The sequence below is a fragment of the Nothoprocta perdicaria genome, unplaced genomic scaffold (assembly GCF_003342845.1).
Source record: "Nothoprocta perdicaria isolate Ctin4 unplaced genomic scaffold, notPer1 scaffold_385, whole genome shotgun sequence".
NCBI classification, from domain to species: Eukaryota; Metazoa; Chordata; class Aves; order Tinamiformes; family Tinamidae; genus Nothoprocta; species Nothoprocta perdicaria.
Window position 1 is genome coordinate 24,169 of NW_020455627.1, and position 23,349 is coordinate 47,517.

A 23,349-nucleotide genomic window follows, 5' to 3' on the forward strand; every position below is an offset into this window, starting at 1 on the left:
TAATGTCTCAGGATTGGATGATGTATTTCAATCTCTTTTTTTTTTTTTTTTTTTTTTTAATTGCTATAAAAACTAACACACAGCAGGAATCTAGTCATCAAAAAATCCAGAGAAAGTTAGAATTAAACATTCTCTTCTGTGGGACCTTACACTGAGATGGCATAATTGGTAAGGCTGGTGTCCTCAGTGCTGCTAAAGAAAAGACTTTCAGTCACATTTTACACTTTTATTTGGATTTAGGTCAACAACACAGATAAGATACTTTGGTCAAACACAAGAACAGGTTGCTCTGCTGCTCTTTGCTGGCTGCAATAAACAGTAACGTGGAAAAAAATGCTGGTTCTTACTGAACACTGAATGTAAATCTTGGATTGGCACATACAGCTAATAAATACATTATTTGCACTTAGCATTTTAAAAACAGAATTGCACATGCAAGATGTAACCAGGCTACTGATTACTTTCACCATTGTCCCTTTACTATTTTTACTTTTTAAGCTCTTTCCTTGCCTTGTTTTTCACAGTAAGAAAGACGAATGCAGCAATTTGCTGCTCTACCCAGTATTTCGGTGATTGGTCAGCTGATTTTGACAGATTCAGCAAAGGTCACATTGCGTCCTTGATAGAATTGGCATCTCTGCATCTCTTCTATAGCTTGACGTGTAACATTATGCACTGTAGATAGCAATGGAAATCCACTGGAGTGAGGCAAGAGGTCTGCCTAAAAGCTGACAAGGAAAGGCTTATATCAAGCAAAGATAGAGTAGAAGGACTGATGTGAGTGCAGTTCTTACAATATCAAGAGYAAATATTAGTACCACACAAATAATGACATATCAATAATATATTGTACAAGCTTATGCAGCAACACATGTTGATTTGCAACATTGTACAGTTTAAATCTAAAGTGCACAGCCTCAATCTGAGGTGACAAAACAGTACTATCAATATAATAAAGGCAACACAATTACAGACACAATTTATTTCCTCTTCTTACTTCATGTCCTCATATTACATTGAACCAATACTCCATTTTTCTGTTTTAGATGAAATTAAAACCACATTGCACTTTTTTTCTTCTCTTCAAGTATCTTTGAGACAGCAAAACAATATTGCTTTACAAACAAAAGTTGGCCACTTAGGCAAAGTTAAAACCAGAACTTTAGTAGGGTTATAAGTAGACAGGCCCAAGCCACAAAGTTCTTACCAACATTTCCAGATATTGAAGGGAAAAAGGGTACATATAAGTTTCCATGCCAGTGTCATTCCTAATGCTAAGGAATGATGCAGCAAGTAAGCAAGCTCTGCAAGAGGTTTCTAAACCTCTGCCATGGTCTCTAAAAATGCTTGTGTGGCTCTGCATGGGCTGTATTAGCCAGATCTAGCCTTATCTCATTTTTTTCCAGCAATTTCAAAATCCCTTGAAAACAATGCTGAAGCCCAGTAYTGGGAGAAACCTTTGTCAAATCTGTTTGGCACTCTGACTCCATTACTGCCATTCAGAGTGTACTTGCATTTAATTTAGATCATGTCTTGCAGACTGGTACATTTATCAAAGTCCCTACCTTGATAATGTAGCTGTGGAATTTTATGGTATTTTTTTAAACAGAATTTCAGTCAAATTTAATTTTCAATGTAATTTGATATTGCTTGCAAAAGAAATGGTTATGACACAAGCAGGTAGTCACATATGTGACTTTTTTAGATAGGCTTTTTTAACACAGAGCAAAGAAACTGTATATTGATTGTGCGTCTGCTCAGTTAGGCCATGTGGGAAACATAATTAGGAATAATAGCATCCTATTGTTGCACTGTAATTGATCTTATTAAGTGGTTTTAAGAGCTGCAGTACTCTTGAGGTTTTCAGTAATCAACCCTGGAGATGTACAATCCATGTGACATGGAGGAATGAGGCACTGGTACCTCTTAAAAATATATGTGGGCTTGTGTTTTAAAATAAGCAGTGAATAAACGTTCGAGGCACCTCCATCAAAATAAAAAGAATCCTAGTTAATTTTCAGCTTCTGTCCTTGCAGTTTCATAACCCATATAAAATAAAATCTTTAGTTTACAAAATAGGATTTTATATATATATATATATTTCCTTTTGTAAAACTATACCTATTTAAATATATTTGAAATGTTGCTATAGGTAAATTAGAAATTCTGTTCTAATACTACGAAAAAGACAAAATACTTTCACTTATAAGCATACAGCTTGTATACTTTGTTCCTCACTATCTTCCTTCCCCCAATTTGATTTTGTCACCATTTTGGGCAAATTTGGCATCATTCTGTCTGATTACTTTTAATTTAAAACAGTCACTGTGTTAAAACTGGGGAGAAAAATTGTACATATTTTCTGCTCTTCCTTATATATTTCAATGCAGCTTTTTGAGTAGCTAATTATTAAAGAGGTATTCTAAAACTCAGGAAAGGACTTTAAAGGAGCCATGTTTCTTGATTTTAAACTGCACTCAACTCCAACGCCACAATATAGAAATAGATTTACTTTGGAACAAACCACAAATACATTCGCACAGTTTGTGACAACTTAATTGTCTACTTAGAGGTCCAGGAACAGCCTTTTACGCTCCATTATTATAAATCTTGYCCCAGACGTTCAATTTCATCAATCAGGAAATCAATGTCTTGATGAGTTGCTGCTGGGTTTGAGATGACCATCCGGAAGAAGTTCACTTTGTCTCCCAGAGGCTGATAGCTCACCATGGTTGTTCCATACTCCATCATCCTGGCTTTTATCACTGGGGCCACCTTTTTGCACAACAAAAAGCAGGAGGTCATTACCATTACAGCAAAAGGCAGGTGATTATTATTATTATCACAACAAAAAGTGGAGCACGTTCTGTTTTTCTATGAAGAGCTGCAAGAAGCAGTTAAAATGAAAAGAATTGACAAAAAAATTATTGACAAAAAATAATAACCTCTGTTAAGGAATATATGTCTTTTTGAAAAGATATTGGCTTTATCCTTTTCTTTGTGCTGTTCTTAAAATCACTGGGGATTTTTCCCCCCTACTTTCTCAAGATTGCTGACATACAATTGGCACACAGTAACTGCTTTCTCTTTGTATCCCTCAAACATATTCTGCCATCATTTTCCATCTTTTTTTTTACATGCTAGAGCGGCATTCTATGATCAAGCTATTGTTATGTTTGCCCAGTTTGCGGACTGCAGTTTACATGAGCTGCAGGGAAAACAGCCAGAGCTCAAATAAGTAAGTGCTTCAGCAGAGAGGCAGATACACGGAATACAAACTGGGAGAGCACAGCAAGGTGGTGCCAGGCTCACCCTTAGTGTAATGTCCATGGAAGTGTCACTTGAAGAATACAGATGGGTGGCCTTGCCCTGTGCCTCCCTGGAGATCAGTGGAGGGATTGGTGCCTGTCAGGATGTCAGGGCTCATCACACGATATCCTGGATATCGTTGCTTACCTTTGTAAGGCGGCTCATCCTCTCTTCGTTATCTTCCATTCCGCGTAAACTGGGAGGTATATACCAGAAGCAGACATTTGTGTGCTGAGGCTAAACACAGAATAATAATGGTTCAGCCTGTAAGAAATGCTCATAATATCTCAATTGCAATTATGCTCATGCTTTTCCCTTCTCTCGTACATCATATTGTGACAGCAATCAATGGCTTTCATTATTATAGTCCGCTGAGAGTCATCATCATTATTAATGCAGAAAGGATAATTTTAGGCAATTTATTCCCAGGATGTCAGATGCAGAAACACATTGCCCAGCTGTGCAAATATATTTATCCCCAACTGGGAAGCATCTAGACTTTGTAGGTGCTGTCCCCTCAAGAGGCTGAAAGGAACATGTGGGCAAGACAACAGTCCATTAGAGATAATTCAGATGTGAGGACCATGTCAATTACTTTTATTACATGACTGCATAATGAAGAATCTGGTCTTGTAACAGGCCTCACAGATGGCCTAAGCTTTTCTTACACTTGAGAAATTCACTGCTTCTCAGTTTGGTGCAGTTAGCTCCTGTAATAATATGCATGTATTTAGCATGTTGGTGCACCTAGCTGACATGGAAACACCAGGTAGAAAGGCACCAAGAAGACTCCACTGACACTCATGCATTTTTTTGCTGTCTCCCAGCAGTTGCTTGCCTTGCTACATTCCTCTTTGCTGGCTGCTAAATGCAAACTCTCCCTGCTGTCGATCCCCTCAATCATCACAAGACCTAGCAGATCAAATTCAGTGATGGTGCATGATTAGATAACACAGTGGCATGTGCATGTGGGATCTATCAAGAAGCGTGGGGACACATATCCCTGCACTGCAGAGCCAGCACTTCACTTAACTATACCAAGGGACAATATGCAAGTATGGAGAGCAGAAAAAGCCACAGGTCAGAGGAAAAAAGCCAGAAAAAGATGGTTTTTCACCCTTACAAGGAAAACACCTATGTGACAGAGGTGCCTGTGCCAGGCCACATGCACAGGAGTGCTGCAGCCAAGTGCAGGACAGAGCCGCAGAGCCAGGGGCACCAACAGCGCAGGCTGTAGCCTGACCCTGCCAGACACCTCGCCCTGGGGGGACCATCGCAGGTGGAGCTGCTGCCCCTGCCCTTGTGGAAATGACACACYTGAGACATCTAGAGCGGTCGCCTCTGGCACTCCGGCCAGCCCATGCACGTGGCACRGCAGCGGGGAGCAGGGCAGGCTCCTCCACCCACAGATCTGCAAAGCAGATCTGATGCTCTGGCTGTGAGCAGGGGGACCCAGGTCCTCACAGCCTCTTGCCATTACCAAGAGGCTCGTTGTCACTGTGTGAATGCTGCTCTAGGCTGAGAGACCAGGGCTGAGCTCTCATGGGGTGAGACTGTATGGACGGAAACGCTGTGCTCAGTTGCTTCATCTCTCTTGCCCTGGGAGCCCATAAAGAAGGCTGAACAACTGCTCTTATAAGGGACACTGCTTTTTGTCACACATTTTTTGGTTTGACCTGTTAGTAACAACCCACTACTTGACTAAAGCATGTGCTGGTGACCAACAGGGATACTAGGTTGCAGTACATACCTTTCCATCAAACACCATTTCATAACCTTCTCTGTTCTTTATTTTATTATAGAGGTACTCTGCAAGTTCCAAGCACTTGTCAATTTGTGCTTCAAATCCCGTGGTTCCCTTTGAAAAGAGAGAGAGAGAGAGAGAGAGAGAGAGAGAGAAAAGAAAAAATTAAAGTTTTGTGATTATCTGTCCTGTGAACTGACACAGTGACAGGAACATGCAGCACTTGTCAAATCAGCAGTACAATTCACTTCTCAGGAGTCTCTTTGGAGAGATTAAGGATCTGGTTCTGTCAGATGAAGGACACTTTCYAATGCAGAGCTCATCCATCTCTCGCTTGTGCCACTGACTGCCCTGCAATCACCTCTGCAAAACAAGCACTAGATCCAGCTCAGTGCTGAGCAAAGTATTTGCAGCACCTCTGATGAAGGGCGCTCTTGGTGGTGGTTTCTGTGCAGAGGCAGCCTGGGCTAACAAGGACCAGGGCCTCTAGGAAAAGGTATTGAGCTCCATACACGGGAAGCCTTGTATTTCTGCCAGGACAGGGGATTGTAATCTTCCAGAAGGGACGAGCTGGTACCTTTATCTAGGCATTTATTTTCATTGAAATAAAATACAAAATGGCCAGATGTTTTCAGAGACCAGCTTGAGGCCTGTAGTAGTTGAACAGTCTGTTCAGGTACTGCTCCATCTCCACCACATTCGCATCTTCTCTTTCCTAACAGCAATTCCCACTCCTTCTTCCTGGCAGGAGCCACTGTCCTCTGGTTGTGAGGMTCCTGCAGTCCCCAGCTGTGAGGCCACAAGCCATGGATCACAGCACGGGGCAGGGGAGAAGGAGGTGGACATCTGGGAGAGATAAACTGCTTGAGCAACGTGCGTCCTACTTGGTAACGCAAATGTCACACATGGACACGAGGACACAATAAAACAGCACAAGGAAGTATGTGCTCTATGGGAAGAAATGTCTTTGAATAATGGGTGTGTGTCCGGATAAACCTGATCTGGTGCTGCAGAACTGACTCCGAGCCCAGGCCACTGTCCCTCTGGGGACAAAGCTTCTGGCATGGGGGGAGATAGTGCAGCCCCAGAGAAGGCCCCACGGCTAAGCTTCTGGCATGGGGGGAGATAGTGCAGCCCCAGAGAAGGCCCCACGGCTTTCTGAGACCACTCGCCACTGCAGCGAGGCCAGCCCGTCCCACAGCCACGTCAGCCACAGAAGGGGGCCGCCCACAAGGCCTCCTTCGCAGGCTCCCACTCCTCCAGCTATATTTGTTGTCTGCCGCAGAACTGTTTTCAGAGTTTTAATGAAGCACGTGAGGCTCTTTAAGGCTTKCTGGAAATGAAAACATCGATGTCATCTCTGAACAAACCTGAGGCAACCTGACATAACGGATTGAATAAATGCATGGTAGAATTTATTTTGCAACATTCTACAATTACGAGCAAACTGATGATTACAGCTCATTTTCTCAGAGGACATATTTTGATGAGTTTTCCTCTGCTCTACTGAAGGCTCACTCCACATTTACTGCATGCAATGGAACTAGGATTCTAGTCTTGGAATTGCCATGTTTAATTTCTGAATGTCATTAAAATAAAACATCTTTGTATATCCAAAAATGTTCCTAACAACATTCTTACACAGAGGATACATGGTGTTGGACTCCTGAAGTCAGACAAAGCAAACGCTACACAAAGGCATGGAGTTCAATTTTCAAAATCATCTGTGGCGCTTTGAACCTGAATTGTTAAAGGTATATAAAAGAGAGAAAATAGTAATGCTTTCTTCTTCATTTTATATATGAGAAATTCAGGTCAGATAGTATCTAAAATAATTATTAAAGAAACCTGTATCTGGTGTGCATTATTTTAATGCATACAGATACATTTCAGGCAGTCCTACCTTTGCCCTCCACATGAGCCATAGTTTGAAGACATCAACATGTCGGCCACATTGCAAGGCCTTGTCTCCAGTGTCGTAAGACAGGTCATAGTGCTTGTCTTGTTGAAAGAGGTAGGAAGCATGCATTTGATTGCAGCTCTGCATCAGCCCCTTAAAGAAAGAGAGGAACAAAAACATAGCGTGGGCACAGATGTGACTACTGGTTGCTTTAGGTCTATACAGCAGAAACTCCAAACGTGCAAATACAGTGTCCAACTGAAGCATCTAACTGCAAGACAAAGATCTGAAAAAAGACAAAACCAGACTTAGCTGTTTAGTAGGTTCAGTCTTTTGCTTTCCATCTAGCATCCAGAACACTTTGGTACCTGACCCAGCAAAGTGCCGGCCTGTCTGGGAGCCAAAGCATTTTTAAACAACTTACGGATATTGTAGTTGTGAGTGTGATTACACATACATTCATTTTGGGATCTATYTCTTTATTCCTTGTTCTGGTTTCCATTTCTCCTTTCCTTGGAAGGCATAATTCAGGTTGAGTCAGGCCAAGGTAATTTGGTGACTAATCTAAAGAACATCACGCCATTTCCCTGCCTGCTTTTATCTCTGCTTTTTTTTTTCTCCCTCTTCTTTGTAGGCATCTTTCTGTTCTAAGATCCTCTGCAAAGTCCTGTGCTGCAGAGCACTTGTTTAAGTGGTGCAGAAAGTTCTGCACAGGCAAAAGAGCCTGTGGCCTCTAAGCAGCCACATACAGCTACTTCTGGATAGAAAGATACTGTTTTCAGAGGCAGCTTTTAGGGAGGATCAAAAGCCAGCAATGTGAGCARATCTGTCTCATGGAAAGCATGAAGTTTCCTTTTTAGTTTTTTAAGTGAAATGCAGACAGTCATGTTTTGGCTCTGGTGAAGTCCTCAGCCAGCTTTAAAATATACCTTACGGCTCTTGCTTAAAACTGCATTTTGCAGTCCAAGAAGAATCAGAACTTGGCTGTTTATCATCAAATCTAACCTCTGTATCTCAAAACTAAGAAAAAAAAATGAAAGGGAAAAAGTGTCTTTCTCGTAATCTGAGCCATCTGTTCTCGCTGGAGCTCTAGGATGGTACTGACTTCTCCCAGGTAGGATTTGTCTCAGGGAACTGACCCAGGGGCAAATAAGAGCCAGCTTCTTTGTGCTTCCTAAGCACAATCACTTTGTCTACAATCTGTTGTACAGCTGTTAGCAAAACAACAACCAACTTTTGGATAGCTGGGCTAATAACTGCTGGTTATATAGCAGCTGTCCCAGTAACCGATGGTTATATGAAAATTACAGGCTTGAAGGGTAATTCAAGTCCTAGTACTAAAGGAAATGTGCACTTTTTATTCCAAGTGAACTTAGTGTTCCCTTTTTATTTCTATGCTCCCCAAAGTGAATATATGAATCAGAGCTGGATTGAAATCTCTCTCATAAAGGTTTGGAAAGTGCAATGATGCTTAGATGCTCAACCAAATGTCATGTTGCATTTATAGCACAACATTGTAAGAGGACTAGATTTTGCTTTCAGTTACAATCTATACTACACAAAAACTAGAGATGTTACACAGCTGTTCTTCCCAAAATTAATTTAGGCTATTTTGAAAGCAAAGCCACAAAACTCTGTAAAGCTATTCCCATTTATCGACCTATCAAATCAAGCAGACAGCCATTTTAATTCCCTTTTGCACTCACAGCCTGAACAAATAACTAGAGGTTTCTTTCTCAGTTTCTTTTATGATCTTCATCACATTATCAAATATTAGCTATGACACAGTTATGAGGAAACATGCAGGATTTTCAGAAATAAAATTTCAAAAAGAATCAAGGAAAGAAGTAGATGGAGACATACCTCTTCTCTAACCAGCAGGGCTGAACACTGCAGAGGGACACCCATCATCTTGTGTGGGTTCCAGGTCACCGAATTGGCCCTGTGACAGTAAACCACAATCAACTGAGACACTACACAAGGGGTGAAACCATGGAGACATTTTGTAATAAAAACGTAGCAAAGGGCACCTTTTTTTTTTTTTTTTTTCTGAGCAAGCAAGGCTGAAAATAATCATGAGTGTTATTAAGAAAGCAATGCCTTCATGAGGGACCTAATTTGCTCTAGTTGCTTTTTGGATGACAATCCTGGTAATTTACCATGGGATAACTGCTCTCTCTGCTAGGCTTAATCAGTATCAAACTTTCTGGAGAGTCATCTCTACTTCATAAATAAAGGACAAGCTTCGCAAAACCACACACTTGACTGAGAACTTTCCCAAGGAACGTGGCTCCTAAAGATGGAGATAAGAAATAGGCAAATTAGCAAATTCCTCCCCCTTTGATTCCTGTTGTAGTATGATTTAAGTAACACAGGCATTTCTGAAAACTCCTTTAAATCCTTCTGGGCAGCTGTGAGTCTCTGAGTAATCTGGAAAACTTATCCAAAAGTAATTTTTCTCATTGCTGTGTTGATGGTAAACTGCCATGTATCTTTTGACTTTAATTGGGCTATGATAATTCACACAACCAGAGGATTGGATCCCAAATTACTATTGTAATAAACATAGCACTACGCATCTCTACATGACAGTAGAGCTTGCTGATCTTCAAGACACACTGCAAAACTCACTGTCAGCCAGATGCTGAGAATGAACAGGCACAATAAAGACTAGGGAAGAGACTTTGGGACTATGGCAAGTGCTGAATGGAGAACTGTCCAGTTCTTTATTGTTCTAATGCTGTGTTCTGCTCGACTGGTTATTTGTAAATTACTATTATTACATATGCTGATTAGCCAGTGGATGTATACATTAGCATCCCATTTGGCAGGCTGTCAAGGATGCATAGTGCAYGATTTCATTTAGTCCAGTGACTGGAGTTTTGAGACTATATATTGGCATAAAGAAGCAGACTGGGGCATGTAGCTGCTTTAAGGACCCAGGACGCACCTGCAGACAGCAAGACTGTGAACAGAGGTTCGAATCTGGCAATATTTTCCATCATAGGATTTGGAGGCAAAGCTATGGGTGTATGCATCCTSCTGTCATTTCCTACAAGGCTGCTTTTTACTCCTTCAAAGCAAGCGACTCCAAAATGCTCATGGACACTATGCAGCACTTTCTTCTTTGCTATTTAAAGGGAGCTGTGCAGAGGCCTGATGAAAAATCTGAAGGGAACAGTCTTTACAGGGAACATCTGGCCACTTGGCTGGGMTTTTCAAGTATTTGGCAGCTTTTAATCAGCTCAGTCAGTCATCTGATTACTGTGCCAGAGCTAATGATTCTGAACATGCACTGAGGTCTACGGATTTCCTTTGATACGATACTTTTTCATTTTTATCTGTGCCTACACAGAATCAAGCAGAAATTCTTTAAGAGCCTTCTAGGTAACAGTGGTGGTATGGATTTTCTCAAGCAAAAGGACTATTTACTGACAATACCCAGATGTTAATTATCTGCCTACAAAATTTAATTTACCCTAAGGTCATCCATTTCCTCATATTCATGCCAATTGCACACACAACAAAATTACTTACATAAMATAAAGAATCCACCATTTTTCATTTGCTATCAGTTACTCTGGGCTTCTGCCATTGGTATGTGCTTAAACAAAARGCTGACTGAAAATAACAGGGGAAAAGGCAATACAAGATGATTTTTATCTTATATTTGTTTAAATAACTGATACCAAACTCCTATGTGATTTTGTGACTGGGGATCTTTCACAAGAAAGAAAGAGGAAACGTTTTCCTTTGGTGTTTCCTAGTGGATAACTGGGAAGTATTAAGACTGGCAGAATTTGGCCCTGAACCATTATAAAAGCAGCCTGAGATCCAGTACATCTCCTCTAAAGGTACCCACATTTGATAACTAGACAAACTGAAATGAGCTGCTGTGTCCATCGAGCAGGGGAACAGGACTGGAAATGACAAATTCCATTAATACATTGCCTACCATGTGGAGGTGGCACTTACCAAAATACTGGAGGAATTTCCAGTGGAGTTCTGATCTGAAGTGTAGCATTAAGAAACATCTTTAATATAGGTTCAACCTGAATACCTCATTCTAGCAGAATTTKGACAATCTAGGGGGTCAAACTCTGGTTTGTGCTCTGTCCTCACAGATTGCTGCGCGGATTTTTCTAACATGTCGCATATTTGGATGTATATCCTTTTTAAGCACAATATATAAGTTTGCAGTGYTCAAGGCAGCCTTAGCTAAAATATATCAAATTTATAGAACCATTGGCTGCTCTCCAAAGTGTGCAAATGTGAGATGTATAAGAAAGGAATGGAGCCATCAAGGTATCTTCCTAATACTTAGGAACAGGATTAGGAAGTTGTTTGCAATTTTAATTGGCAAGGAGCAGCAATTCTATTAGGAGATAAAAAAGGCAGAGGAGAGTAATAGTTTAATCTTAAACAGAATGARCTTCAAAAATACACACAAGTAGCTGGCTGAATCTAGTCCAGCATACTGTTCCCAGTAAGAGGCCTGGGAATAACACAAAGCAAGACAAGCACCCTAAGTACTTCCCCAAATGCTCTGAGGGGTTCCAGTCATTTGTGGCTTATGAACTTCCTGAATGGGTTTTATTTGTCTATGTACTTATCTAGTCTCCCCATAAACACAAGTCTTAACATCCTTTGGCAAGGAGTTCCACAGTTGAGCTATATGTTTCTGAATAAACAGCTGTTTGTAATTTTAAGCTCCGTCTTTCAAGTCATTGAAATATCTTTCAAGGATTGCTATCATTTATGGTCATGTGTGTGTATTTGTAATGTTCATGAGCTCATGACCACCRCTGTGTGCACCCAGGTGCAGATCTACGGAGAAAACCTCACTAGTATCCTTTCCATGAGTGACAGAGCAGTGCTCAGAGACTGACATAACCTCTGGCCAAATGGCAGGTGCAGCCACCTTTCACATTTAGACTTCAGCATGCAAGATCTCCAAGATTCATTTCTTAAAGAAATGCAATTGCTAATTCATTGCAGGCAGTGAATCCAGAGGGTGACACAGAAACCATGCTCGATCTGAGAATGCACATTGCAAGAAATAAGAAGACAAATATGAAATATTCACTGTTTGTCCTACAAGAAAAAAAAAAAGGCAGTAYCACAATGAACACTCAGCACTGTTACTCCAACCAGAAGGACAAGTTTACATGATTTTTTCATATTTTATCTCAGGCCTAATATTGACTGATTTTTATTTGCATTTATAGGCATTGCTATGGCAATCAAAAATGTGTTAAAACACCTAATAACTTGTTAATAAATCATACCTTTCAACACCATTTAACTTCCATTTGTGCTTTCTGGACATCAGCAGCCCGCCACCCCACGCTCCCTAGAAAGCAAGACACATTATCTGAATGAGGAGGAGAGGTCTCTGCATTTCCCCATGATAACATCAGCGAGTACCRGTCAGTGTGGGGCAGATGGGGCCTGGGGCATTAGCTGAACTATCAGTTTCTTTCCAGTACTGCTTTCAAGCAGTATTTTATATGCCAGGACCTGTGTGCCAGTTCCTACTGCTGTTAATACCTCCCTCACCACCTTATCTACAGTGACACTTTGGGTGACCTCAGACTGTAATTAGTACCTCTAAGGTGAAGGCAAAAAGCATGCCAACTGGGTGATCTGAAGTGTCCCAGTTGCTAAAAGCACTGCACAGTTACAGCTCCTATGATGTCCTCCTGGTACCTGAGCTTTTCAGAAGAAAGGAAATCAGCTCTTACACTTCAAGAATTAATTACAGGAACCAAGCAGAGTTATCTGTACAAGAAGACACCACCCAAGATGACTAAATTCATGCTGATGAGCCTAGTAATCCCGGCACACAAGAGATGGTACTTACATCCACGTGCATCCAGATTTTGTATTTCTTGCAGATGTCTGCAATAGCTATGAGTGGATCAAATGCCCCATACACTGTTGTTCCTGCTGTGGCGCTCACCAGGAATGGGACAAAGCCCTGCAAGAGAGCAGGGAGGTGTTGGCCCCAGTATGTGATATCCAGACCCAGCTGCCACTGACCACTTGGCACCTGAAACCTCCACTGTGGCAAGAGATGTCTGCACAAGACGCCCACAACTGTCTCCTAGAGGACATACCTACAACACTGTTTCTCCTAGTTTAGAGCTAGCAATATTACAGTTTCTGCCTTAAGGTGGCAGCAAACTTCCAAACCAGTCTCCTCCAGTTGTTGTAGCAAAGGCAGCTGAGATAGCTAAGGTCTAAGGAGGACAATTCCTCCCCATATCACTTGCCTGAGAAAAAAAGGTCTGCTTTGTATGGAGCCAAGTAAAACAAACCTTTTCCATAAGACGTGGTGGTTCATGAAACCTCTCTGGTGGTTGGCACTCTGGGCTGGTATAATGGGCCCATGGACTGTGTGAAGGAGCAGGAACATGAGGTGGTGGGACCATCTCTTGGTCTCCCTCTGCTAAATGATGAGCAGCACAGAGGAGGACACATTGTCTTTCACACAGCTTTTGTGTGAAAAGCACTGGAGCACTGCAGTAATTTCTACCAGTATTTCATCTTAAATTCATCTGTATTCTGTTATTCATAAACTGTACTTGGCAATGAGGTAAAGAGGTTGTACATTTTGTGAAGGACTGAGACTTAGACTACAAAAAAGGTCTCATTTTCCTTCTGCTAAACGAAATAAATGGTTGGTAGGTTTGGGTGGAACTTCTATTGTCATTTTATCTTACTCTTTCTACCACATGACTCTTCTTGGACAGAGTGAGCTCTTAATGAAGATTGGTGTTACAACAGCTTTGAACTCTGTGTTTCCAATGATTTTTTGTACAAATGTTGCATGAGGCATAGGTAAGGAATATATTCAATGTATGAGAACATACATGGATTCTCCAAATGATCACTCAGCTTTTGCCAATATTCAGCTGAAGCATATCCTCACAGGTTGATAATATATATTAAAAAAAAAAACAGAAAAAAAAGTTTAAAGAGAATGTTAGGCACAACAACATATAAAAAGAGACAAATAGACTGTTTTCAAACATATTTTTCAGGAACTCTTGCCTTACTAATTATTTGGCTAAGAAACAAATCRAAAGTTCATGCGAAAGCCTAAGCTTTTGTGTCATAGAAAGTAAAAGATCTGGCTGTATTTGCTTTTTGTTTCTTGGAAGCAGAAATGCTAGTGCACTTACTTTTTGTTTGGCTTCAAGGATTCTTCTTTCAAGGTCTGATGGGATCATTTTCCCTCTGGAGCAAAATAGAGTTGTATCAGAAGTCTAATTTTGCAACCAGTTTGTGCTGTTAGTTCTTTGCTTAACAGAAAGGAGATGTGCTATGGAGCACCAGAGGCAGGAGGGCTATGGGGGAGCAGGAGGAGGCTGAAGATACTCAGCAGCAGAGGGGCACTGAGGACAAAGGAAGCCCYGGGGTCAGATTCTTCTCATATGACCCATAAACATCTACAGCCCTCCGTGCTGCCAAATGAGGGTGAAATGTCTTGAACTCCCCCCAAAACTGCAGGACGTACTCTATTACTATTAATGTATCTGTGTGGTAGTGGAACAGGTAACTGAAACACATGTTCATCCAATACTTGGTATAAGCAAGAAGGTGGGACTTTACTTTTTTTCCTGGCTGAAAGGAACCACTCATTTGCATKGTCCCACAGTAGAGCAACACAACCTGTCGACTCCGGGTGTTAGGATGGAGAGGAGACACAAAGCAGCACGCTTGCTCATGCTGGACACATCAGAAAGCTCTTGTGGGCCTTCACTCTGCCATGGGCCAACAGAAGGTCCTCCTCAYCACATCAGCCCAGCACCCCACACCCAGAACATGTCCTGAGCAAACAGCCTACTGTGTCCTGCTGACCTGAGTTGGGATTTGTAAGACATGCAGCAATCCTACTGTCCTACTTCTGGATGGAAAAATTAAACATTGTCATCTTCACAGAAAATGGCTATACTGAGTTTGCACAAGAAGAAAAAGAAGACCTGACTTCACTGATCTGTGTCTGTCCTTAGCGAACAGAAACAATCCAAAGTTTATTTTGATTTGTGATGGTTACGCAGATGTTGTCATTAATTCCTTTTCGAGGTGTGCTCAGTCTTTGGTTAATAAAGAGATAATAAGTCTGTAAGTCAATATGCAGGCTCTGTGATTAGTACTGCAAATTGCTTAGCTGGTGCTCTTTTATTGTAAGAGCAGAATATTTTGATTGCATTAGAACTTTCCATTTAAGCTAGAGCCATAAATAATTCAGTACCTTAGAAAAATGATATTTGGGACTCATAACAAGAGCATACTTTGTTGAAAACATTTTCTGTAGATTCAATTAGAATGTTTCTATATTTTTTCCATAGAAAATGTGCTTTCCATCAAATTGAAAATATTCACCAAAACATGCTGATCCTGCTAATATTTCTCAGCCTTCTCTAAATGTTTTTCTCTAGCAGTTGGGTGAACTGAATGATTAAAAGAAATCTAACACCAATTTTGTGGTGGCTATTGGGAACAGGAGTTTACATGGCTCAAGCGCTTCTTTTTYCGATGGCCATCTCCCTCACTGGCCTACACTGCCCACAGGGCGGTGAAGCCCCTTCCCTGGATGTGCTCTACTTCATGTTGCACATCATGATTAAGTGTATAGGTGAAAATGTGGTCCAGCCAGGGTTATCAGTTTCTGAGAAGAAATGGGCTGCATGATGGGAGAAAACTTCATTAGCAAATATTTTAAGCAGCTCAAAAAGTCCATTTCAGCTCATTTTAATGGATTAAAATGTGAGACTTTTTTTTTTTTAATTGTTTTTTAATTTTGACCAAAACAAGCTTCTTCTTAGTTTCCTAACCACATGTGTAACAAATGATCACTAGTTAAACCTTTGGCTTCACTTCAGAAAGTGAAAGAAAGACCAGAAATCCTTCAGGAAGAGAACTCCAAGATTTCTGATCAGCCCCAATAACTGATCTGCAAAGAAGCTACAGAGAGAGTCAGTTCCTCGAGTGGGATAAATCAGTGCACGGCTRCTGAAGCTGCGAGCACTATGGAGAGTTACACCAGCTATTCCCTGAACCCTCCACGCTTTCTCTGAGTTGAGCACCTGATTAGCCTCTTTTATGTACCATTAAACTGAGAAGTGCTCAGCATCTTTACTTACCTTTCATCACATCTAATCAGAATTACGCTATCTGTACCAATACCCAGGGCTGCAGCTCCTTTCTTCACAGAAAAGTGACTCTGAAAAAGGGCATTTATTATTTTGTATTATTTTGTATTATTTTGTATTATTTTGTATTATTTTTATTATTATTTCTTACATAGTTTAAACTACTATACTCTTGCAAGCCCTTCAACAAGCAGTCCCACATATGCAATAATTCTATCCATACACTTTTTCAGAAACTCATCACTGCAATTTGTGGCTTCATACTGGGACACTTCAATCAATTAAAACAACAATAATCTTACTAATCTGGATTTATTCCTGCAATATTAAATATACAACTGCACTTGGTGATGGACTCAATTTACGCCCTTGATGCATGCTTACAGCTTCTACCACTTGTACGTATTCATCAGTGAACTTGATTCACTGGAACGTCTCCCTTCTCCGTGCATTTTGTTCATGGCATCTGGAGATGTGTTTCTGGTATGTAACATCTGGCCAAATAATATACTGAGAATAAATACAGACAGGAAGCTTATTTCTGATCTCAGGTTAATGAAAGCTAGTAATAGTCCCCACCAATAAACAGAGTTACTTCAATTCAAAATCAGAAACAGACTATTAGTAAGATTATTAGTTAATCTCTATGTACAGGATAAAAGTGGAAGTTAGGTATTGTAGTGCAAGTCAGTTTAATTTTCTCTAACTCATAGGATTTAACTCCTGAATTAGCATTGGTCTGTAATTCTAAGTTAATTCGCAGTGATTATGACAATGAAATTGTTTCATATCAATTTATACCACCAAGAATCAGATTTTTTTTATTAACTCAAAACCTAGTGTAACAAATCTATCTGAAATCATTTAAATACAGATTATTAAACTTAAAAAAATGGAACTTCTTTGTGTATACTACAGTTACATTAGCTCAGGATGTAACACTGTAAAAAGATAAAGGAGATAAAAATCTAACATGACTTTTTAGGTTGTAGAAGTTACAGAATAAAAAAGATATTAAGAAACACACTAAGCTTCATCCCCTGCCAGTGCAGGAGTAGAGAAGCAAGCTCCAAAGCAAAGTATTAACCACTACTGCTTTATTAAGTGATCATTTGGCTTCAAGGACAGTGCAAACAGCAGAGTGCMGAATGGAAAGGGCTGCACATCACAGCTGGGTATCTGCTTCCCTTCCACGGGACTTTCCTGCTTATGACTGCTGCCTGGTAAGTAAGAACTCATGCCTTCATCTTAATAAGTAAAAAAAAAAAAACCCTTTATTTTATAAAACAGAGGTAATTCCCATGACGGCCCTGCCTGCTGTGCTTGAGGTTACATAAGAGTTTCTGTCTGAAAGGCCTTTTCTTTCCTATGCTCCTAYCTAACAATTTTGGCTGAAAGGCTTCCAGTTTCATGCTGCCAAAAAGAAGTCAACAGACATCTTGAAGAACTTCAGATTTCTACTGAGCCATGATTCACTGATGATACGTGGACAACCTGAAAATGCTTTGCTGGAAAAACTGGTAATTTCACATGGCATTAATTTTTTGATGCAATGAATCACTATAGGTTTCCCTTATGGGATATGGCGGTGATACACCAACACCATGTATACAGAAGCTGTTAATGACATTGTCTAGTCCTAAAAACAACATCCAGGGCCATAATACAGCAACCCCCACTAGTCCTTGAATTAGACATGTTCTAAAATTAGCCTATGAGACTGACTTCAGCTGACGTAGATGATTAAATGAAACACGTGCAGCCACAAACAGCAAGGGATTTCGTCAAACGCTGTGCTGTGTTTGACTAGATTCATTGCAGCTAGTGTAGTCATGCCTAAGTCATCACCTGGGGAGCAATCCACCCTGAACAAGGGTTGTTGGTTTCTGTCTGGAATGGAGCCCTGCATTTTAGCTCACTGAAGTCAGGTAAAGGGATTTCCATCYCTTGCTGAAGGACTAAGCTCTGCTGTATACAGCACCTGCCAATAGGTCCTTCAGATCCTCCTAGGAGCAGGGTATTAGAGCTCTACAAACTGACAAATGTTAGATTTTGACACACTTTTAGTGTCTAGTCTATTAAAATCACATGTTAGTGATATGCTGAGATTAGAAATGCAGCTTTCCCTGCTGTTCATCTAGTTGGGGATCATAAAATGCTAGGAACTATTTATACTCAGGACATCACAGCTCTGCTCTGCATCATGCTGGTATGTTCATGGCATGTTCTTCATGACATGTGAAATGTAGTTTTATTTAATGTAGTTCTATTTTGCATACATATTTCAATGAACTTCATTGGTTTCACTAAACACAGGACTTCTTTTCCCAAGTTCTGTAGACTAAGAGTTGGACTGTGACCAATTCATAAAGCTCTATCTGTAGGAGAYGCCTACGTCTCTTCCCTGGCAGCTCCACCAGAGCCACACAATGCAGAGATGCAACTTTATGAGAGCAGAGTCTACCAGAGGCTATGAGGAAGCTACTAGCACCAGGAGGCTTATGATAAATTCCCAAGGTCTAGAAGATATCTTTGACCTTTGCAAAAATTGGAACAGTATTAGAGACTGTCACCATAATGACAGTTCATTCCTATGCTTTGTGAAGCTAGAAATGAATTTATAGACGTTAGTCAAAAAAAATCCTTATGCTTGTATTGCACAAATGCTTGGGTACATACTGAGTAGTTTAATATATAAATACAGAGAGCAAAGGTGAGGAGTTTTAGTTAAATGTATTTCACTGTGTTTCATTTCAATGCCATTAAAACAAGGATGAATTTTGCTCCTTATTCCATACTAGTTAAAATAGATTTACTATTGTAATTTGTCTTTCTAAATAGAAAATACAACCATTCCAACTACCTTAAAGAAGAGAATATGGATTTGAATGATTTATTATGAAAAGAAAATTAAGTTAATGTGCTCAAAAGCACCCCCTGGAATAAAGCCAAACCTAGCTGCCTTGCTGAGAGGTCTGACGGTCTTGGTAAAATGTCATCAGGGAAAAAATGAAAGTAGCACTGAACATCTCAGATGCTTGAAAGCCATTCATAAACTGATGGGAACTTAGCAGGCAGGAACAGGTTTAGGGTTAAGTTAGTGATGAAATACAGAGGTCTGTGCAAAAGGGCAAATGCACTTACAATTTTTAAACAAACTTTGAATAAGAAATTGCTCRATCTGCATGTATAGTCAGATACACGTGAATGCTGCTCAATTTTTGTGTCTTGAGGTAATGTCTGAGGAATTACTAGAGAAACTGAAGTGTCTTAATTAAACTTCATTCCAACTAAAGGGCTGGAATGAAACTGAACAAGGGAAAAAAATTAATAGCATGAAAATTTTCGTAGTGATGATGATTAGTAAAATTTGTTTTGGTAGTCCTAAAAGAGTGCTGAAAACTTGGTAATGTAAATACAGAAAAGTAATCATGGTCTAGCAGAAGGAAGGGTTTGTAGTCAGACAAAGTAACTGAAAGGTTCAACGAGGTTCCCAGGGTGAAGAAGGACATCCATTATGACCCTTTTTGGGATATGGAGCTACAGACTCTCTAGACATGGAAGGAACAGATTGAGCCTCTTACTGCATGGACATGAAGGAATGACTCAGGTCATTCTTCTGGTGGGCGAAGAGGGCTCCAAAAGGGAGAATGGGGCAGACTGATGCACACCAGCTATGAAGCAAAGAAACMGTCTCAGGAACACAGGCAGTGCCAAAATCACTACCATCATTCGACCAGCACCCTACGCTTTGACCATTTGACCATCATTCCTACGCTTGCCAGGAATGGGGCAAGGGGTGCTGCATCCTTCTCCTTTCTTTTTTCATGTGGCCTTGCACTGCAAAATGCTGAGTGAAAGACTAGAAATAAAATCCTCATAGGCAGCTTAGGTTGTTAAAGACTTGGAGGAACTGGAGTTATTTCCTAAAGGTGGCTGAAGGCTTTGTATTAGTGTAAAAAAGGTTGCAGATGTATGGGATATAACTCCGTTTTATCCTACTGTGAGGGTAAATGGAGTCTCCTCTCTGGAGGTCTTCAAAACCCGCCTGGCTGCCGCCCTGTGCCACATGCTGTAGGTGTGCCTGCTTGAGCAGGAAGCTTGGACTAGATGATCTCTAGAGGTCCCTTCCAACCTTGAATATTCTGTGATTCTGTGAAATCTGAAAGGGCRAGATTTGAAAGGAACCTCATTTTCTTTTTGAAAAGAAACATAGTTAAAGYTTAATGGTGAAACAAGAATAGAATAGTAGTCAATCTCAGTGACAAGAATGTATTATTAGTCAGAAAAAAAAAGAAAGTGATTTTGAGCGGGGAAAATCTTCCCTTTGTCTAAAATCTCAAATGCTGTTAGGTGTAAGTTTGTCCATTCATTTTTTTCAAAATTAGCTTTGTAGAGTAAAAACATAAATTTAGTACAGGTGCAAGAATGAAACAGGCCTTTTGGAAGAAAGYAGGATCTGGAATAAATAAAAATCTTATGATTCTGAAAATTTTGGAAAACTATTGTTACCTTAAATGAACAGTGCTTTAATAGGCTTCTATTTTGTTATTGCAATAGTCAATCTATCAGCGCATTTTATAGCTTAGTAATTTAACCACTGGGCATCCCTGAAGCTGTCAGGAAGAATCACCCCTACAAGGTGTGAATCCAAAGGCCACAGCTGGATTTTCATGGCACCTTCCTCTTCAGTTCCCACAGGGTAAAGAAGCCAAGAGGATCCAAGGTGGGTTTCTTGAATATGAAGGTCAGGTTCCTTATCACTTAATTTAATTACCTAAAAATGGATGTGTGCTCAAGAGTAGGGAGGCAAAAACACCTCCAGGAGGCACTTTATCCCCTAGGCTTTGGCACCCATTTTAGACCAGGATAAGTTGTCTTCTGCAGATCTCTCTCTCTCTCTCTCTCTCTCTCTCTCTCTCTCTCTCTCTCTCTCTCTCTCTCTCTCTCTTTTTATTGACTATAAAAAGAACATAGACTAATTCAGATTACACTTTTATACTTTAGGTGATTAAAGTTAAGTGAGATGAATCCTGTCTCTAATGTCTAATTGCATGCTATGGCTTTTCCTTCAATTATGTACCAAAAAGCATACTGTGTCCCATCTCATTTTTAAACACACTATAATGAAGTATATGTATGTGTAATGTTTCCTCTAGTTACTGCTATTAAAATTATAACATTATTTGTTAATATCAGGAGAAAAATAGTATTTTAATGCTTACATGCAACACCTTTTGCATTTGAAAGAAGCTACTCTATCCTGCCTTTCTGATCTAGCAAGACTCACAGTTTGTTTTTGTCCAAGAAAAACCCGAGCATTTATTACAATTTGATCCACTCAGTGCTGATAGTAATATTCTGATTTTGCAGTCCCATCTGTAGACGAGAAACATTCCATTCTGTAGTGGAGAAAATATCAAATATTGCAAGACTGTCCCAAATGGCAAATGTCTCTTTTGCTATAGTCTGAGCATAGATTTGAATGGAGTTACTTGAATTAATTTGCTCTTCAAACAAGACCTGTCTCCCTCTGGCTTCAAATACCAGCAAACAACATTTTTCTACTTATTGTCCATTAGGTAGTACAAAGAAAGAATGTGTAAATGCATGAATTTGTGAGTTTTCTTAGGTGGAAACAAAAACATTTCCTACTTACTCGGTATGGTTAGAACTACTGAATTCATATTTTATGACACCAGAAGGAAATAATGATTTCTATGATTTCTCACATATTTTCCTGGAAACTCCACCACGGAGCTCATCCATCGATCCCTTCTTGCAGGTCCTGAAAACTCTCTTAAATCGCCTGGCTAAAGTCACAACAAGTACGCGTCATAGCAAGGGATGGGATTAAGAGATCATTCTACACAGAGACAAAATCAGAATCTTTTGAAAGTTCGTTGTGAAATGAAGGTCTGTAGAGCTCTCTGAAGTCACTTTCTAGTTTTATTGTCTCAGATCTAAGAACCTCGATACTAGAAACTGTTAGGACAAAACCTTTTTCAAAAGCCTTTTTCTCAAAGGATACTGGTGCTGTTTGCTGTTCTTCCTGCAATTAATGAGGCACGTGGGGAAATTAGTGTGTGAGAAGCTGGAGCAAAGACTTATTGCCAGTCACCTCCTCTGGTTGAGATTCAGTGCAGACACTGTGAGTGCTCCCAGGACAGGGCGCTCCCTACCAAAGTTACACAAATTATACTTTTTTATTATTCTCTCATTCCCTGAACTGGAGATTAAGCCCATATGGCCACCAATCGAACACCAAGCCTGCAAAACTGCAGGTCTCTTAAGCTATTTTTATACTGTCAAAAAAAAAAAAAAAAAAAAAAAGGATTACTCTGTAATATTAACTTAGTTCTTTACAACTAAACTATTTCTCCCTGCCTCCTCCTCTGGACACGGTGATTTTGCCCATTTTGCCTGCTAGGGATTTTGCCTGCCAGTTCCCTGCTATCCAGCTACTGCTGGATGCTGCCAAAGAGGGTGCTAGAGGGCCCAGTCAAAACCATGACAAGGAAGAGGTTAAAATTCACTGGGACTTTACAAATGAATCTAAAATATTCTGGRAAGTTATCTCTGTTTTTCAGCTCTTTTCTCTGCGTTAAAAAAGAGACCTTCTCAGCTGAACACTCACAACAGCCTAACGCTGATGCACCGGGGCACAGGAGAAGGCTTTCATCGTTGTGTTTGAAAAGACAAACTTAAATAGTTACAGTTGGCATCTCTCASTTCTACCCATCTGGGCCCCAGCGCAGATGAAAGAACCACTGACGATGCAGTTGTGAATATGCAAGATCAAATTAAGTCCTGAGATAAGCAAGTGCACCTCAGAGGAATTATACCTGGGCCAAGACTGACACAAGCAGGTATAAGCTGCTTAATTATCACTAGTGAAAGAGAATAAAACTGAAAAGATATGTCACAGTCATAGTGAACTGTGTGGGAAAGCCTCGTGCAACAGGTTCTTGCACAGCTGAAATGGTCACATAACCTACTTGGGGCATCTAAYGCGGACTGGGTATGTCAGGAGGCTGATCTTCCTTTGTGCTTGATGCACTGAAGTGGGTGAACCACTCCTGAAGGTGCTCTAGGATCTCTAAATTAAGGATTACCTGGGTTTCTAGATAGTGGCCAAAGATGGTCCTCTTCAATGACTGTGCACACAATAAGGCCTCTAGTTTAGGCACTTAATGCACTCCTAAGTTAGGAAGTGAACTGTGTGTGAGAAACTG

General features: G+C 40.3%; 1 protein-coding gene across 1 annotated transcript in view; it reads right to left on the reverse strand.

Moving 5' to 3' along the window:
- Positions 1-505: 505 nt before the first annotated feature.
- GAD2 (glutamate decarboxylase 2) overlaps positions 506-23,349 on the reverse strand; it is a 35,749-nt gene continuing 12,905 nt past the window's right edge. The window contains exons 6-14 of the mRNA XM_026044804.1: positions 16,106-16,185; positions 14,141-14,195; positions 12,817-12,933; positions 12,242-12,306; positions 8,817-8,895; positions 6,957-7,106; positions 5,060-5,167; positions 3,457-3,546; positions 506-2,775 (exon numbers count right to left, since the gene is read on the reverse strand). Of these exons, the coding sequence (XP_025900589.1) occupies positions 2,602-2,775; positions 3,457-3,546; positions 5,060-5,167; positions 6,957-7,106; positions 8,817-8,895; positions 12,242-12,306; positions 12,817-12,933; positions 14,141-14,195; positions 16,106-16,185 (918 nt within the window). The 3' untranslated portion in view covers positions 506-2,601. The remainder of the gene's footprint in view (positions 2,776-3,456; positions 3,547-5,059; positions 5,168-6,956; positions 7,107-8,816; positions 8,896-12,241; positions 12,307-12,816; positions 12,934-14,140; positions 14,196-16,105; positions 16,186-23,349) is intronic.